Source organism: Gadus morhua, chromosome 22 (genome assembly GCF_902167405.1).
Source record: "Gadus morhua chromosome 22, gadMor3.0, whole genome shotgun sequence".
Classification (NCBI taxonomy): domain Eukaryota; kingdom Metazoa; phylum Chordata; class Actinopteri; order Gadiformes; family Gadidae; genus Gadus; species Gadus morhua.
In genome coordinates this window covers 12,511,050-12,529,633 of record NC_044069.1, presented here as the reverse complement: position 1 = coordinate 12,529,633, position 18,584 = coordinate 12,511,050, and the positions used below count along the sequence as shown (strand labels likewise).

The 18,584-nt window shown below is 48.5% G+C and overlaps 1 protein-coding gene across 12 annotated transcripts in view; it reads right to left on the bottom strand.

Annotated features, from left to right (window-relative positions):
• macf1a (microtubule actin crosslinking factor 1a) overlaps positions 1–18,584 on the bottom strand; it is a 171,104-nt gene that overhangs the window by 24,008 nt on the left and 128,512 nt on the right. For all 12 annotated transcript variants that reach the window (XM_030346895.1, XM_030346896.1, XM_030346894.1 and 9 more), the window contains 12 exons: positions 10,259–10,420; positions 9,766–9,936; positions 8,606–8,772; positions 6,983–7,142; positions 6,204–6,530; positions 5,568–5,652; positions 4,113–4,339; positions 3,264–3,470; positions 2,622–2,849; positions 1,836–2,054; positions 1,314–1,517; positions 419–427 (listed from right to left, as the gene is read on the bottom strand). In XM_030346895.1, the coding sequence (XP_030202755.1) occupies positions 419–427; positions 1,314–1,517; positions 1,836–2,054; positions 2,622–2,849; positions 3,264–3,470; positions 4,113–4,339; positions 5,568–5,652; positions 6,204–6,530; positions 6,983–7,142; positions 8,606–8,772; positions 9,766–9,936; positions 10,259–10,420 (2,166 nt within the window). The remainder of the gene's footprint in view (positions 1–418; positions 428–1,313; positions 1,518–1,835; positions 2,055–2,621; positions 2,850–3,263; positions 3,471–4,112; positions 4,340–5,567; positions 5,653–6,203; positions 6,531–6,982; positions 7,143–8,605; positions 8,773–9,765; positions 9,937–10,258; positions 10,421–18,584) is intronic.

Sequence of the window (18,584 nt, the reverse complement as noted above, 5' to 3'; positions counted from 1 at the left end):
GGTAAAAATGAGCAATATATGTAAACAATTCTGAAAGAAGGGAAGGACTCGGTTTTCACAAGACTGGACTACATTAAGCATAGTATACCACCAAGATATTAAGTTGCATACTTTAGTGGTAGACTTGTCTTAACAAACAAAGGACAGCTATAACATAGTTTCTAAGCCACTCAAAGCAGGTTTGGTACTACTAAAATTCATTAGTATTGTTATTACGTTAACTATTAGCATCTATTTATTCTCAGTGTATCCAAGACACAAATAGGCTGTTTTAAGGCAATCCTCTGAACGTATTGGAATTGTATTTAATTATGATTGGAACATAAAACATTTATTGTTTCTTTGTCTGAATCCAGTAGTAACGCCCCTCTCTGAGTGGCAGAGTTTCTTCACACCCGGCTCAGTCAGTCTCGCTTACCTCTACCAGCTGGGTGAGTGCAGTGAGCAGTGACCATGGCAACACACACAGCACATCCACAATGAACAAGGGATGGGATGGAGGGATGGGACGAACCAGAGAGAGAGAGCGAAACAGAGAGGTAGGGAGATTGGGGATGCAAGATGACAAGGGGGTGGAGGTGTACAAAGATTGGTCGATATTAGGATTAAACATTGAATGGACATGGGTTTGTATTTAGGGATGGTCAAGGGATGAGAGGACAGAGAGAGAGAGAGACAGAGACAGAGCGAGAGAGAGAGAGAGAGAGAGAGAGAGAGAGAGAGAGAGAGAGAGAGGGATGAGAGTATTATATGATGCAGGTGGAGGACAAGAGACGGAGGCATATGCGGATCAGTTTGACGGGTGAAAAAAAACAAAACATAATGAGTTAAATACTACATGCGGATGGTCAGAACAGTTGTCTCAGGACGACTGTAGTTAACTGAAGTTAACTGAAGTGAACAAAATGATAAGTGAGTTAATCATGTCAACATAAACACAAGTTTTATGTTGTTTGAGCGACGAATGAATTTTGATTGCACAGTTGATATCCGTGATCTTGACAAATATTAAACAATAGAACAATCAATAGACAAAAAAACAGGTCATGCTGTAATCATGTACATCTTCTGGTTCAGGGTAGGCAGCAGAAGTCAAACCACAAGCGTACCCCAGCTCAGGCTTAACCAGTACACCTAAGTAATCATTGGCCATTATTGTAATGCTTGCTTCATGTCTCCTAAGCTCCATCCATGAGGCACAACATTACCAAACTACGCTCCCAGGAGCGTAAACACTGTCTATCATGGTTTAATCGAACAGCGATCCCTAAAACAATCCCTGACGTTTGAAATGGGTCCTTTGGGGACAGTACCTGTACGGACTGGGACACCGCCTCGTCCAGGGCGCCCGCGCGACCTTTGACCTCCTCCTTGATGGCGAGGTAACGGCGCTCAGAGTCCACGTAGCGCTGCGTGACCGACGGGCCCTCCTGGGCGCTCAGCAGGGCCATCTGGGGCCCGATCTTCAGCAGTTTGTCTATGTGGGGCTTGTGCTCGGCTATGGACTCCCTCAGGAGCTGCAGGGGGGGGGGGGGAGTGTCAGTGAGTGAGTGAGTGAGTGAGTGTGTGAGTGAGTGGGTGAGTGGGTGAGCCAGAGAGACAAAAGAAAGAGACCAAAAGACCAAAAAAATAAGAAGGGGAGAGATATGAAGGGAGAGAAAAGTGAAAGAAAGAGAAAGAAATAGAGGAAGAGAACATGTTTTTGTTAACAATGTGTGATGTTATGCTACTATGTTTTCACTTGCGTTTCGATTTAAACTATCAACATAGCGCTTTATAAACCACAGCGCTCCCGGGTGAGCATATAGTCAGAACTAGTGCTGAAGGACAGGTACCCTCATCTGGTCCTGCTGGAGCCGCAGGGCGTCCGTGTCGATGGCGGCGGGGGGCAGCTGGGCGATGAGGGTCTCCGTCTCCCCCAGCCAGGGCTCCAGCTCCTCGTAGGTCTCCCAGAAGCGGGCCACCAGGACCTGGGCCTGCTCCAGCGCCGAGAAGCGCTCGCTGTGTTTCTGGCTGACCGCCTCGTAGCGCTCGCTCAGGGCGTCCGTCTTGGTCTGAGGTGGGGGGGGCACCAGTGGAAGGGTCAAAGGTCAGCCTTCGTCTGCATTTAAGGTGTCATTCATGCCTGTGCTCTTCTCTTTCTCATCCCTCCATCCATCAATCTAATAATCAACGGCTGATTCAGATATACTTCAAATATATTACAAAGAAACTATATCTTTTGCCCGTCCATCCATCTGTCTTAAACGCGCCCCTTTTCATCTTTCACCCCCTCTTCCTCTCTCAGTCACCCCTTCCCCCCCCTCACCCATTCACCTCTCCCAGGTGTAGAGGTGGGAGAGGGTCAGCCAGAGGCACAGCTAACATAGCTAACCCAGCCAACCCCGCTAACCCCGCTAACCCAGCTAACCCAGCTCACCCCGCTAACCCAACCTAACCCAGCTCACCCCGCTAACCCAGCTCATCCAACTAACCCCGCTAACCCAGCTAACCCATCTCACCCCGCTAACCCAGCTCACCCCGCTAACCCATCTCACCCCGCTAACCCAGCTCACCCCGCTAACCCAGCTCACCCAGCTAACCCAGCTAACCCCGCTAACCCAGCGATAGCTGGCGCTCACCGCCAGCGCGTCCCTCTGGGCGTCGGTGCAGGTGTCCAGGATGTCGCTGTGGGTGGCCAGCAGCTGGTCCACCGTGTCCTTGTGGCGGATGATGTCGATGTTGAAGGCCCTCTGCACCTGCAGCTGGGCCACCGTCACGTCGGGCTCCAGGCTCAGGGGCCCCAGGGACGACAGCTTGCGCTCCGTCTCCCGGGCCCAGGCCAGCTCCGCGTCCACCGCCTCCTCCAGCTGGGGGAGGAGGGGGGAGGAAGGGGGAGGAACGGGGAGGACGGGGGAGGAACAGTTCAGTTAACCCGGAACAGTCAAGAAAGTAAATTAAATACCATTCTATCTCATCTTAAAAGAAGAAAAAACGACTTTTAATTTGAGAAAATAAATAAATAAAATAAGTTTTTGACACTGTAATCTCTACATCTGAATAAAAAGCCAGTGAGGCTAAGATTATATATTCCACATTTCTATCAAAATACTAGTATTTCAACACTGGTATGGTACATACACTGTAATTAAAAACCCATGAGTTACAGTGACGACCGGCAGGATTAGTTTACAAAAACAAATCCTGCTAGTCGTTTCATCCCAAAAACGACCTCACCACCACATAAAACCATGTCAGCGACAGACTCCGGGGGGCCGCAGTACCTGCTGTGACCTCTGGATGGCGGCCTGCACCAGCTGCACCCGCTGCGTGATGGTCTCGTCGGCCTGGCGGTAGCGCTGGTTGGCGTCGGCCACCAGGCGGTCCAGGCCCTCGCGGGCCCGCCACGGCACCAGGTCCAGCAGGGCGCTGCCCACCTCGTTCACCGTGTCCAGCACCAGACGCTTCTCCGCTGACAGCTTCTTCAGCTCCTGCAGCAGAGAGCGGAGAGCGGAGCGAGCGAGAGCGAGAGAGAGAGAGAGAGAGAGAGAGAGAGAGAGAGAGAGGGGGGGGGCGGGACGTGAAGACAGGTCTCATTGCATGAAGAATGATGCGGTCGTGGAGGTTTAGCACAAACAGGGGAGCCCTGTGATGTGGTGAGGTACGAGATGATAAACCGCCCTGACCGAGGGGGCCGATCCCATGGCGACGTCCCACCGATCCCACGGAGCTTACAGCTATGTCGGCGTCCCCTTACTTCTCCACATCCAATCCCACGGAGACGTGGGATTGGATGTGGAGAAGTAAGGGGACGCCGACAAAGCTGTTAGCTTCAAGAGAAGCTTTTACCGCCAGGATGTCTCCCCCCAGTAGCCACAATGTTTACGACACGCCACAACTTTCACTGTCATTTTATGCCCTTCTGGAGTAAGTTATCTCCCTTGTAAAATGTTTGAGACTCAATGCACTAGAAACATGAACACAGATCCCATCCCACAAGCTTCACCTGTAATCAAAGACCAACCACCAGAATTATCGACGCTACTAATGTATTTATCCATACGTAGTATAAGATACACAACGTAACTCCTTCAACTCTGCATTGCATCCATCTTCATGGACGGTGTCCTTACCTTCTGTCTCTCCTGGTAAGCGGGTGTAGCGTCGGGCTCCATGTTGTTGAGCTCCGCCTCCACGGTATCCAGCCATTGGTTGAGGTCGTCGTGGGCGCTGGCGAACCGCGTGGACAGCTGCAGCGCCTGCTCCAGGGTGCGGAGGGCCTTGCTGCTGCCCGCCGTCATCTCGGCGTAGCGAGTCTTGATGCCGTCCAGCTTCTCCTGGATCAGCAGCACCTCCTCACCTGTGTGTGTGTGTGTGTGTGTGTGTGTGTGTGTGTGTGTGTGTGTGTGTGTGTGTGTGTGTGTGTGTGTGTGGGGGGGGGGGGGACGGGACGGGACAGATCAAAGGTTAGAGGGAATTATGAAGAAGGAGCCAGGAGCCTTTTTTGATGCATTGAGCAGAAGCACACTGGTACGTTCACACACACACTAGGGCTGTCAACGAATATTCGAAGTTCGAATATTCGTTCGAAATGTATCCAAAAACGCGAATTCGAACGTGAAAATTAATATTCGAATGTGAAAAAACACTCCCGCGGTACAAGCGCCTCTATCTGCTTTGTGAATGAGCCTCTGTCTGTTCGCGATGTCCCTCATAATATTTGAATGTGAAAAAACACTCCCGCGGTACAAGTGTAACAGACTAGTATTGTGAAGAGCGAATGTATTTTATCCCCTCGGGGTTTCCGTACTTGGATATAGGTATTCCAGCTCGGCTATGCCATTCAATAAGCATCCGAAGTAGAGCTCAGGGAGCTAGTAGTCTGGCTGGTGAAAGCTGCTATAACGCAATGTTCTCTGCAAAGTCCGAGACAGCTTTTTTTTCATGAATCCGAACGGTGCGTAGTGCTGGCCCTTTCGCTGGCATGGTGGAAGACGTAGGCGACATGCATATTTTTCTTTATCGATTTTAATAGGCCTTCTCGATAAATGGTAACTTGGTAAGCAAAGCAAGGAACGTTACCACTAGCATACTTTGTAACATTCAGAAGCGGGCGTCTTCTTCAGATTACTATAGTTTGCGCGCTTGCAGGTGTGGTGGTGAAATGCAAGCGATACAAAGTTGTGGCTTTTCATGATTAGGCCTCCACGTTACTGGGCTGTTTATAGGATAGATATATATCCCGCTAATTTGAACCATGGTTTTGTCGCATTATTGACATATTGACGGCAACTGCGTAAAATAGGCAACCAGATATTCGAATAGTTCGAATTCGTGATATTTTTCCAAACGAACATTCGAATGTCATTTTTGAGCAATTTTGACAGCCCTAACACACACACACACACACACACACGATGGAAAATTCCTCAATAAAGTTAATGACATTGCTAATACTAGAACTATTGCACTGTTCATTATATTACTCCAGCCATGTGATCCATGCTTTAATGACCGTCTGCCTCGTGGAGTTGACAAAAAGAGAGTCAATGATTGAATCACTTGAGAAATTAGAGGTCAGAGGTCACCTGTGGTCTGTTTGAGGAGGGCCTGTCCGTTCTTTATGGCCTGGTCCACCGTCTTCTTCCTGCTCACAATCTCTTCATTCAGTGACTGGAGAGCAGAGGACGGAGTGAGCTCCCTGATTCAATTAATATTCCATCCAAACTCCGTTACAGAGACATGGGTCTTTCCAAAGGCCAAGCGCTGTTATTGAACTGCTTAGATGCACAAAAGACCCTTTCATGATAAAACGCTCATATTTGGGTTTAATGTCAAATTAACAAATGGGCTGGGACAGTGTAACTCGACCTGCATTGGATATTAGAGGGACTTTTTTGTAGCCTCGCCCCTAAACTCATTCCAGATTGTGGTTGTGATGTTTGAGTGTCTTACACCAGTATCGGTATGTTTGAGTGTGTGACTTTTTTTGTGCGTGTTTGAGTGTGGTACATCCATACCAGGGCATGTTTGCATGTGTTTTATGTCCATAGCAGTGCATGTGTGTGTCTGTGTGTATGCGTGTTACGTCTTGGTGTGTCCCGTCCGTACCAGACTGTATTTGTGCTTGTATTTGTGTCTTTATTAAGTCCATTTCAGAGAGTGTTTATGCGCGTGTGTTAGGTCCATCCCAGAGAGTGTTTGTGTGTGTACCACGTCCGTACCAGTGTGTGTTTGTGCTGCTCTGTGAGCGGCTGAGGCTGGAAGCTCTGGACGGAGACCTGAGCCAGTCTCAGGCCCACCTCCTCCAGCCAGTTCAGCACCTCCACCTCCTCCTCCCCAAACAGCTGGGCGTTGGCCAGCGCCTGCTCTAGCATGCCCGCCCGCCGCCTGCACCACTCCAGCAGCTCAGAGTGCCCCGTGTGCACCGCCCCCACCCGCTCCCGCAGCCAATGGCCGTCGGCGGGGCAGCAGAGCGGGCTGAGGGTTTGGCCGAGGGCCTCGACCAGGTCGACCTCGGCCCCTCGCGAGGACACGTCCGCGTGGAGCGCCTGGGAGTGTGTGCGTGTTCATGGGCGTGTGCGTGTGTGTGTGTTTGTGTTTGTAATATAGATAGAATGGGATGTGGGAAATAATAGGATGAAGAAGAACAAACAAACACAAAAGGACAAACGAAAAGAGTAAAAACACAGAATGTCAACGTGGACATGCAGATGATCAAATCATAAAAATGGAACAAACAAACGAGAATGTAAAAATAACATCACATAAATCAAAAAACGCACAGAGCAAAATTAAAACTGATAAAAAGTGAAGATGGGCACATGAACCGGCGAGGGCCACGGATGCCTTGCTCAGAGGCACGACGTCGCTGAGGTACTGGAACCTTCGACTCCTTCATCTCGACAGGGGTTCTCTCCCTGGCGGCGACCAGGACCCCCGACCCCCGACCCCTCCTCCCCACCACCGGGCTCTGACCCGCGGGGCCCCACCGGGCTCTGACCTTGTGCTTGGAGATCTGCTGGGAGATCTTGGCCGTCTGCGTGCCCATGGGCTCCGCCGAGGTCAGCCGCCGCTCGGTGGCGCTCAGCCACTCGCCCAGCGGCTCCAGGGCCTCGTGGAACTGGAGGGCCAGCCCCTGCAGCTCCTCAAGCTTCCTCTGCCTGAGACCAGGGGGGAGAGAGGGGAGGAGGGGAGGAGAGGGGCAGGGGAGGGGAGGAGAGGGGCAGGGGAAAGGAGAGAGGAGAAGAGGTGGGAGGGGAGAGGGGAGGTGGGAGAGGAGAGGAGAGGAGAGAAGAGGAGGGATGGAGAGGAAAGGAGAATAGGGGATAGGAGAGAATGAGAGGGGAGAGAAGGGTGTGGATGAGTAAGGGAGCAGAGAAGGAGTGGGAGGGAGTCGATTGGAGAAGGAGGAGGAGAGGGGAGAGAAGAGAAGGGGAGAGGATTAAAGGAAGAGATGAGGGGGGAGATAAAAGGAGATAGGGAGTGCCGTTATTGGTGTTTTATTGCTTTTTCAGCAGTTGTTTTAATATTACCGACGTTTCATTGCTGTCGGTGTGATATCTTAATGCTGTTAGGACCCACTGATGCATTTATTGCCGAATCCGTGGATGCAATTTTCTCAGAGTTCATACAATTTTCTGTCTTTTAATTTCACATCTGACGTTTTCATGACGAGGACTTGTGGGGTGTTAGAGAAGGGAAACTAAGAGATGAAAGACAGAAACACTGCGAGTTGGCCAAAACCAAAATTATTTTTACAGTGTATTTAGAGAATTAGGTTGGGCTTCAGCCTGTGTGTGTGTGTGTGTACACCATTGCGCTATTTCTCAATAAAAGGGCCACAGAATGTGTTTACTCGGGAGCCCAGTCATTGTGTTTAGTTTGAACACAATGAGAACCTCTGGGACTAAATGTGACCGCATTCCCTCTTTGATGATAGTTGACCTCGAAAAATTCTAAAAAGTTAGAAATAAGGGGAATGCTTCTCACTTGTGCAGGCATTCACACTATCTTTTGATTGGTGTGTGTGTGTGTGTGTGTGTGTGTGTGTGTGTGTGTGTGTGTGTGTGTGTGTGTGTGTGTGTGTGTGTGTGTGTGTGTGTGTGTGGCTCGTGTCACAGCTCCTGAGACACATCAATATTGGGAGAGGGGAATTCTGCTTGGTGCCCATGGCAACACTTACGAAAGCCCCCCGCAAAAAACACATTTTACTTATTTATTTAGCCTCTCTTCATCTCTCTCTTTGTGTGTCGCTGGCTGACTCAACCCTTGGAAAGCACAGCTGACCCTTGACCCCTTGAATTAGTAAGAACTACAGTCTGTGGTTGGAGCCTGCAAGCTTGTCAGCTCGCTGGCATGGAGGGCCGATCAAACAGATTTCCCCCTCAAAACAAGTGCGGCAGTTGAGCGATCCACCAGCAGTTGGCTAACAATTTCCACTTCAGAAGAGAACTTTATTTGACCAAAGTTGGCATCAGCCACGAGTTGGCGTGGTACTATTGCGCAGTGCACCAGTACTGGTGCATTCCCACCGCGCGCCGGGCCAACGGTGGCCTTTCAATCTAAGAGCCGCTGATGTCGTGCTGTAAAAAGTTAAAGTCGGTTGATCCACCGGTGAGTTTACCTGCCGCTGGCTTTGTCCAGGAGCTCGGTCCACCTCTCCCCCAGGCTCTGGAGCTGGGACTGGATCTTGTCCCGGTCCTGGGCGTCGGCCGTGGCGGCGATCCTCTCGCCCTCCGCCTGGATCATCTGGACGGTGGGCCGCCGGTCGTCCAGCAGCCTCTGCAGCAGCTGGGGGGAGGAAGGAGCGGACGCGGTGGACTGAGTCATACTCTTTAGGAGCGGGGGAGACTGGTGGTTCAAACCACTGGCGCCGTTGACAGAAATGCACCCGAGTTTATAGATTCATATCAGCAATTTTTCTGAGTGAAATCAAGATCAATGAAGTATGAGACCCAATTATTCGATTGGGACCTTAGTCAATTATTCGATTGGGACCTTAGTCTCCTAACATTTCAATGAAAACTAGTAATTCCTTTCCATGCCCTTTATCAAACACATTTGGATTTGAAAAACAGCATGCTGAGTTTGACCCCCTTTAATGTTAAACCTTCTGGCAAGGCATGATCTGTGGTTTGTGTTGCATATTGTCATTCTGTACGGGTCACACACTTTCTGTAAGGTACTGGTCATTGAGTTCCTTCCTGTTGGAACCGTGTGCCTTCCTGTCTGCTTCCTGCTTTCTCTCTCTCTCTCTCTCTCTCTCTCTTTTTGCTGAACCCTTTCATTGCTGGGTTCTGACCCTGGAATGCACTTAACCGCAACTTCCTGTGTTCCTGACCCAGACGACGGCCCTGTTGGCAGCCGTGGACGTCAACACGTGTGATGGACTGCCAACTGGGACGATCACGCTTCCAAACGCACAAACACAGGATATGTGCATTGCATAAACAGGGGGAAAAGTGTGTGTTTGTGTGTGTGAGTGTGCGAAATCGTTCAGACTCTCAGTTTTTCTGAAAGCGCCAGCCACCTATTGTTGATGTGACCAATTAGGATGTGTGCACTGTGTGTGTGTGTGTGTGTGTGTGTGTGTGTGTGTGTGTGTGTGTGTGTGTGTGTGTGTGTAAGTGTGTGTGTGTGTCAGAGTTTGAATGGCAGTCTGGCTATGTGTATGGCACAATTTGAGTTGTTAGGCAAAACAACCATTGCGTGTGTGTGCGTGTTCTTGTGTGTGCTTTGGGTTTACTAGAATAGGCGTATTCCACGCTTCATTCACCCGCTCACCTTCTGTTCCTGAATCTGGGCTTTGACCACTCGGTACTCTGCGGACGGGGGCTTCTGATTGGCCACCAGCTCCTCGGTGTCACTGAGCCAGCTTAGCAGGGGCTCCAGGGCATCCTGAAACTTCCCACAATGCAACAGTGCCTCCTGCAGCTGTGCGATTCGCTCGGCCACCTGAGCAAAGGGTGAGAAAGAAGGGAGTGGCTCAGCAGATTGAGAGGAATGCAGCGCTATGGTGACAGCTGGTTAAATCATGGTGTATTAGGCTGCTTCAGGCAGAGAGCCTCAGCGTGCAAAAAGAGAAGATCTATAGTGATCCCAGACATTCGGTTCTCATGGATTAGCGACAAAAGAATGTAAACCTGCACACACACGCACACAAGATAAATTATGGTAGATCAATTAACTATCTTCTTCAACATGCATTTGCGTCGCATGAGTTAAATTCTGCCCTGCACTTGCAAAACCCCAACCCAGACCCTGCCGGCCCTCGTACCCTCTTGTTGAGAGAGTTCCACTGGAGGTTGGTGTTCTCCAGGTCGTGCTCCAGGGCCTGGGTGTCTGTGTGTTTCGCGGCGCTCTGGATCAGACCCTGGCCCACCGCGTTGACGTGCTTCAGCCGTGGCTGGATGCCATCCACCTGCTCCCGCTCCAGCGCCTGGTAGAGGGACAACAAGAAAGAGAAGGGGAGAGGGGGAGAGAGAGAGAGTGAGGAGAGAGGAGAGAGAGAGAGATTAGACTAATGCATTACAATGCAGGAAAGCAACAGAACTGCCATCCAGCCATCCATCCGTCCATCAATTTATTCATTCTTCCATCAATTCAGGTTCACAATAGGGGCTCTCTGAATAAATGAATGCAAAAATAAAGAGTGGTAGCGGACAAGTATTTCAAATTCATCATTGCACACTGTTCATTACTATCTTTGGTGAGTGACAAATTGAAAGAAAGACGAGAAGAAAGAACATGCTGCTAAACACGTTGTGACAAGTGGGAACGACATGTCACCAAGATAGACAACGTGGTGGAGGACAGAGAGAGAACCAGAGAGTGAAAGGGAGATGGGATGGCTGGAAGAGGAATGCGGGACAGGAGAAAGAGCAGAGGGATTAGAATGGAGGGAGGAGGAGAAGAGAGAGAGGCGGGGGAGGGCGGGGGAGGATTAGAGAGATATGGGAGTTATAGGAGTAAGGGGCCATCTAAAAAAGGCTGAGTCAACACTAGCACGCGCATAAAACACACACATGCAACCACACCCACTTGAACAAGAGAATGCGCACGCACACACAGACACACACTCCCCCCCCCCTCCCCCCTCCCCTGTCTGGCAACATCTACTCAGAAACCCACCGGCCGCACGGGGCTGAAACCATCGGTACAATGGAGCCAGCCATGCAACAAAGAGAGCCCATACACAGACACAGTCTAACTGCTTTCCTGGATGGAAAATGGGTGAGGAGGACATGAGCTCAGTTTCATTTTTCTGCTCCTAACCTGAAACAGCGGCCTATCCCAGGCCTCTGCAGCACTCATCAAGGAAGGGGGATTGTGGCTTACCGCTTAACTTCTAAGAATGCAGCGGTCTGCTAACAACGCCCTTCGTGGCATGGCTTTTTATGCTCCTGGAGTGGGAATGTGTGTGTGCGTATGTGTATGTGTGTGGACTACAAGAACACTGTCAATTGAAACCTTCATTGATTCTGGTGTGACACGCACACACAGTGGCTGTAAAGACAAGTGGAGAGGAACGTTCACAGATGGACATTCATATACAACCACACACACACACACACACACACACACACACACACACACACACACAATATTTAAGTGGCCACTACAACGCCCAAACCACTAATAATACCCACCACTTAAAGGTCCATGGCATGCCACCAGGTGTGGTGAGATTAGCCGGTACAAGCCGTTTTGGAAATCTGCCCCTTATGACATCACAGGTGTGCGAGTCTACCAGCCTACCCAGAGGACTGTAGCAAACGTTGCTCATCTATCCGTCACACATCTAGGTGGAAACGCCCACCTGTGATGTCATAAGGGGCATATTTCCAAAACAGCTTGCAGCGGCTAATCACACCACACCTGGTGGCATGCCATGGGACCTTTAACAACTACATATAACCTTTGATTAAAAGATGACTCTGGCCTCCCTCAGCCCCAAGTCCTAAACTGATATGTCTCCAGGTTGCCTCCAGATGGAGTGACGGATCAATGGATCATTTGCTTTATGGTGGGAGAATCTCTGCAGAAGGTTTTCAGACCGAGTTAATGTAATCCCCTGTATCATACCAGTCTCCCCAAAACAACCCAGCACAAACCAAGAATATTTTAACGGACTATATTAAGCTACAGCACAGTATAGCAATAGTGCTCAACAGCCCTCCTGTTGAGCACTCTTGAGCAAAGGGTTTATCCCTTACCTGCCCTCTACTACTCTAAGATGCATTCACCATCAGTCTCTTTGGATGAGAAGCGAATCCTACAACTTAGGAGTTAATGGGAAATAGAAGGAATGAGAAGTTGAATTGGGCAGGCTGTGTGGGAACCTACGTGTCTTGGGGTGTGACAGGGGTGTGGTGTCCCTTACAGCCAAAGAGGACATCAATACGAGCATGTTATGAGCTCATGTCATTGATTTTATATTGCCTTGATTTACGATGGACCCCAAGGTGAAATCATTGTATAATGGAGGCTCCTGGGAATTGCAAAGACAACAAGTCCAGACTAAGGTCATGAAAAATACAGATTATATTGTGTTTCCTGAGCTTGATTCCCCGAGTACCTCACACTCCTAGCCCTCTTAGGCGGAGGCTACGTGTCTGCTAGGCTTTGCAGGGGGGCATAATCAAAGGCTTAACGGGATTCGGTGCAACTGGAGCGAGCGAATGGGAGCCTCTCTGCGCCGACCACACACTCGGGCCCCCCCACGCCCCCCTACGCCCACCCACGCCCTCGCCCACCCACGGGATTCAGAGAATAAGAAAAACACTTGCATTGATCTCCGATGGGAGCCGAGGGACAGTCGGAAACAGATAGCTAGTCCGTCAGTGGGCGGAGTCCAAAAAGGTGGTGGGGGCAACACCCAATTGGAGGCTCACAAGTGACTGCTACTGACGTATGTGATGCAGTAAGCATGTTTGTACTGTACGTGTACGCGTACGTGTGTGTGTGTGTGTGTTATGGTGATGGACAGCATTGCTTTCTAAAACAGGAAGCCTGTCGGTCATAACAACAATGAGCTCTAGCCATGCCTGCTCCACCCAAACTCTCATCCTGTGCATGTGCGTGCGTGCGTGCGTGCATGGACTCGATGACTTGAAAAGTATCTGGTACACTCATTGGTTAGTGATTAATCTGTGTAATACTCCCTTTCCATTATGATGGATGTCGCTCATGCTGTTCATTTATCTCCATTAAACCGTTATTCATTAACTCAAACCGGCCTTTATTTGTTATTTTCCCCCGAGTAGTTCTTCTCTCTTGCTCTCTCCCTCTCTATATATATCCCTCTCACAGAGGGGCTTTACAACAATAAAACCAACCAACCGTGGAAGAAAATAGATGCCAATTCATGAATAAACAAGACATAATTACTATAGACACTGCAGCTAAACAATACGCAGCCTGTCTCTCTTTCACTCTCTCTCACCTCTTCCTCTCCATCATAAACACCCCCTCCGCCCTTGTTCCTAATGTCGCCCACAAACCCCTCCTGAATACCAACATAGGGCTGTCATATCTACACATGCGTGCTAGAGGACTATACAGAGAGCCCTGGGGAAGACACAGGGCTCCTGTCACTAACTCTTGACAAGGCGTGGTTAGCATGTTTGATGACGTGTATGTGCGTGCGTGTGCGTGTGTGTGTGTTGAGTAACCGTCACTTTACAACGGAACCCTTTTGATATTGTATGGAAGCCAACGTATGCTGTTTCTTACTATAATCCATGCAAATAAATGTGCGATTAAAGACAGTATGGCATTGCATCAAAATGATACTGATGAGGGATTGTTAAGAAGTTTGCATACAAACTGAAAATAGCTGCTATGAAAATAACACTGTGGAACCAGATGCTTTGGTTGAGCAGCTACCAATCATAACCAACCTAATCAGGATAGATGATAATCCTGTTTACAACCACCCACCCAACCTCCCACCCGCCCATCAACACTAGTTTTCCATATGAATATATCTAAAAAACACGTCCGCTTGCAGTGAAAAGCTAAAGTCAATGTAGTGTATCCTGCTACATACTAACAAATACATGAGAACACAAGGCAGAGGCGACAACCGAAGGGAAGTCCCAAGTGTCCTGATGAGAGCCGCGAGCTAAGAACAAATAGAGCTGAACAGAGCCTTGTTTTCACTGTCTGCTTATTTGCAAAACCATCTGGTGAACTTGGGTGGGAGTGAAACCTGGGAGTGCACGCCTAATACTCACTGACCTGGTTGTCACATCTCAAGTTTTCAAAAGTTCTCAAAAAACAAAAAACTTCAAATGATATTGAAATAGAAGGAACAGAATCAAATGAAAATGTTCTACTTTGGACCGTGTGTATCCTCACAGAAGAATGACAGGCATCTTGTCTCCCTCCCTGCAACCAATGACACACCTGCAACAAGCATCCAGTTCATTCTGACTATGCCCCCCCCCCACTCGCTCTCTTTTCCTCCCTCACCGTCAGCCTGCACTAGATGGTCACTCGCCCCCCCCCCCAGTCCAAGCAATAGAACCAGGACTTGGGAGAGAAGAATGAGGAGGGAGGGGAAGGGATGGAAACTATAATTCATAGTGTTCACTGCAGTATCTGGCTGAACTCCACAGAGCAAGTGTGAGTGAGAGTGTGTGTTTGGATTATTATTAGGAACTATAAGGTCAAGTGAATCAGAGAAAAAGAGAGAGAGACGACTATAATGTGTATTGTATTGGACTTCTTGTCATTTTTGAACTATGAATCAACCGAAGTCCAAACCACATCACACAAACGTTGTGTCTCAAAAGGACAAATCAAAACTTGTAATGTCTGAGTAATGTCGTCCGGACTGAAAGGCGGTGAGACTGAATGTCTCAAATACGTGAGAAGGGATTCACATGGTCATGTACGTGCACAGGGGCCCATTTACATACTCGGCCCTTGTCTAGAGTCATCACCATGGTGTCAGGTTGCAACTAGTGTGTCTCTCAACACATCACAATCTCTCTCTCTCATCCTCTCCCTCTCTCCCTCTCCTCTCCTGCAGGTGTTTCAGGGAGGACATCTTTCAGAACCATCATTATCATATCAATCAAAGCCCACTCGCCCGTGCCAGAGCACCCATGCCCACCTGCACCTTTCACACATCTGATATTTATTTATTCAACCGCTGTTTCCCTCCCCCTGTTTTTCTCTCCTATGATTTCCCATTTCAGCCCCTCTCTGTCCTTCTGCAACCTGCTCCATCTCTCAACAGTCTGGTGCTTTTTTGGGTCCATCGTCCTTTCATCAGTTACTGGACTATTGTGGGCTGGTGTGTTAAGGTTGAAAAGGCACCAACAAAAAGACACTAGATCACATAGGAATCAAGGTTACCATTTGCCCAAATTAATTACTGTTGAAACTAGCACACTACAAATTGTTCAATACATCATAGAAACACACATTCTGGTTCTCTCTAAAACACCTAATTATCTACGCATTCTAACGTATTGAATGCAATGTCACTGAATGATCCTGCCCTTATCACCGTCGTCATAGCCATAAACTTGAATATTTCAGAGCCTCTTTAAACGTTTTCACTGAAAGCACATGAAACATAGATCCGGGAAATGTTGGAGTAGTGAAAAAAACGCATGGTCTCAGGCAGAGAGTGGGTCATACGGCTCTCTCCCCGGGCCCTTAAACAGCATGATACAGTAGTCCATCTGTCCTTTTGTCTGTCTGTAAATCTCTTATTCTCCTGCCAGCAAACAAATGCACATATGCAGGAGGAAAAACACACACACAGTTACACACTTAGTCACACACACACACACACACACACACACACACACACACACACACACACACACACACACACACACACACACACACAGAGACAGATAGACAGACACACACACACACACACACACACGGTGTGTGTATTAATCCAAAGGGCCGTCTGCTTGTGTATTTGCCTGCCAGCTCAGCTCTCTTATCATTGTTGCTCGGTCTTATCTGCCTGTCTGGCAGGTGCTCCTCCGTGCAAACAATAGCCTGCTGGTCTCCACCCAAAGCCTTCCACAACGTCTTGTCTGTTCCTCTACCTCATTGTTTCCCTCTCCCTCCCTGTCCCAGTCACTCTCAGCCCGTTCCTCTATATCTCGCTCCCTCTCTGCAAGTGGCTCTCTACCGCTCTCTTTGATTTGCTAAATATCCCCGTTACAAAAACAACGGACCAAGTTCAGCTTGGGTTTGTTTCCCATGGGGGTGTCAGTAAATAAACAAACACTCGTGATTCCTGGCTGTGCACCGGAGCAGAAGAAAATGGGAGAAGGGGGGGGGGGATATTGGGAGAGAGATCGGGAGGGAGGCGGGGGAATGAAGGGGGACAGACAGCAGATAGACAAGACAAACAGACCAGGAAGCCAGGCAGGCATCAGACACAAGGACGGACATAGAAACACAATTGACAACCGTGGCCTGAGTGGGAGAAGGTGGAGACGGACGGACGGATGGAGAATGACGAACGGAAACATCGGCAGAGTAAGAGATGGGTAAAATACAGTAGAAGGAAGAGTAAATGTCAGATACAGAGGAAGAAAAGTCACAGCTGCAAACTAATGGAGAGTTATGTGCTGTAAACTGAGGGCTGGAGTTGTGCTCCGGGTCAGAGTGAACAGTTTATACTCGGGCACATACTTATCCTCCGTCTATATTTATATTCTCAAAACAGTCTTGATGGCTTTGATTGGCCATATAGGCACTGGCATCTACTGCACACAAACACTGGAACGCATGCGCACAGGTGCACACACACACACACACACATCCGCAGGGACGAAAGTGCACAAACACACACGCAGAGGAAAGCACACACACACAGGAAAAGACACACACACACACACACACACACACACACACACACACACACACACACACACACACACACACACACACACACACACACACACACACACACACACACACACACACGACAGCCCTGTTTTGTTTACTTCTCACTTTCTTATCTCTAACAAAACCGTTCAACCTTGGTGAGAGGGAGGAGGAGTAAGGGCGAGGAGGAGGAGTAAGGGAAAGGGGGAGGAGTAAGGGAGAGGGATGTTGTTGGGAGAGAACTGAGTAAAGACGGTCACAGCCCACAGCTCCCTTTACAAATGAAACGATACAACTTTAAGTCTAATCTGGTCTTAAAGACTTAAAATGAACATTACGTTTAAAGATTTGTAATAATAACACTTTACCCCTTTGTAGTTTCTTGATTAAATTATTACTGATTTATACTTTGTGATTACTGACGTCATTGAGCACAGGTGCTGTTTACCTTTGCACACTCTCTGTGTTGTGAGTAACTGGAAGCCAGGGCCTTCACAGCATCCCAATACAATGTAACCGGGGGAGATAGGCTAAGATGGAAAAATCACAGACACACTAATTAAACACTCTCCCTGAGTGGGCAGAGATATAAATAAACACATTCACTGACACACACACACACACACACACACACACACACACACACACACACACACACACACACACACACACACACACACACACACACACACACACACACACACACTTGTAGAAGTGAGGTAAAATTATCAAAAAAAAACTAAACCTAGTCAAAAAACCCATTTTAAAGCATTCTGCCTGTAGGTCCATGCGTCCTGCTGTTACGAATGTCAAAAAACCAACACCTTCCTAAAAGAAGTGCAGCAGTCAAACAACCAGGCAGACAAACACAGTTGGTATCAGGCAAATTCTTGGCCACCCTGAACAGACTCTGAGATACACCAGGACCCTCTCAGATACGTTGACACACACACGCACCATCACACTCACACACACACACACACACACACACACACAGGAACACACACACACACACACACACACACACACACACACACACACACACACTCATCTGGATACAGTCAAACAAATGAGCAGCTAAAGAGGTAGTGACATTACCAAACAAGACTCCCGTCCAAGACCAACAATCACCGTGAACATTCTGTAATGACGCACTGTGTGATTTGGAATAATATTGAGGGACTCAAGAAATAAAATAAGTAATGAAAAGAAAAGTTGAATTGTAGTCTAAACATACTATCGGAGCCACTTTTTTGCTATCCTGATTCCTGAACTCTATCACAGTTTCACTGCAATTGCTAACACCGCATTTTAGACCAACATCCTGACTACATTTAGACAACATAGCAAAGTTTATGGGCCACACGCACACACATAAACACACACAAATGATTTAGCTGAAACGGCTTCTATAAATATACAAAACCTGAATGCACTTATAATAGTGTGAATGTGTGCATTCACATTCATTAAACATGTACACACACACACACACACACACACACACACACACACACACACACACACACACACACACACACACACACACACACACACACACACACACACACACACACACACACACAAACACACACTTAATGACCCCCGGTTGGTAGGCTGGTTCCCTATAAGTAGCAGGACCCCCTCAACGTATCGTATTGCAATAAGTTAAAGCTCTACTACTGAAACGCCGCTAGCTAATTGTGGCGTCTGCATAGCTGTGCCCCTCCTAG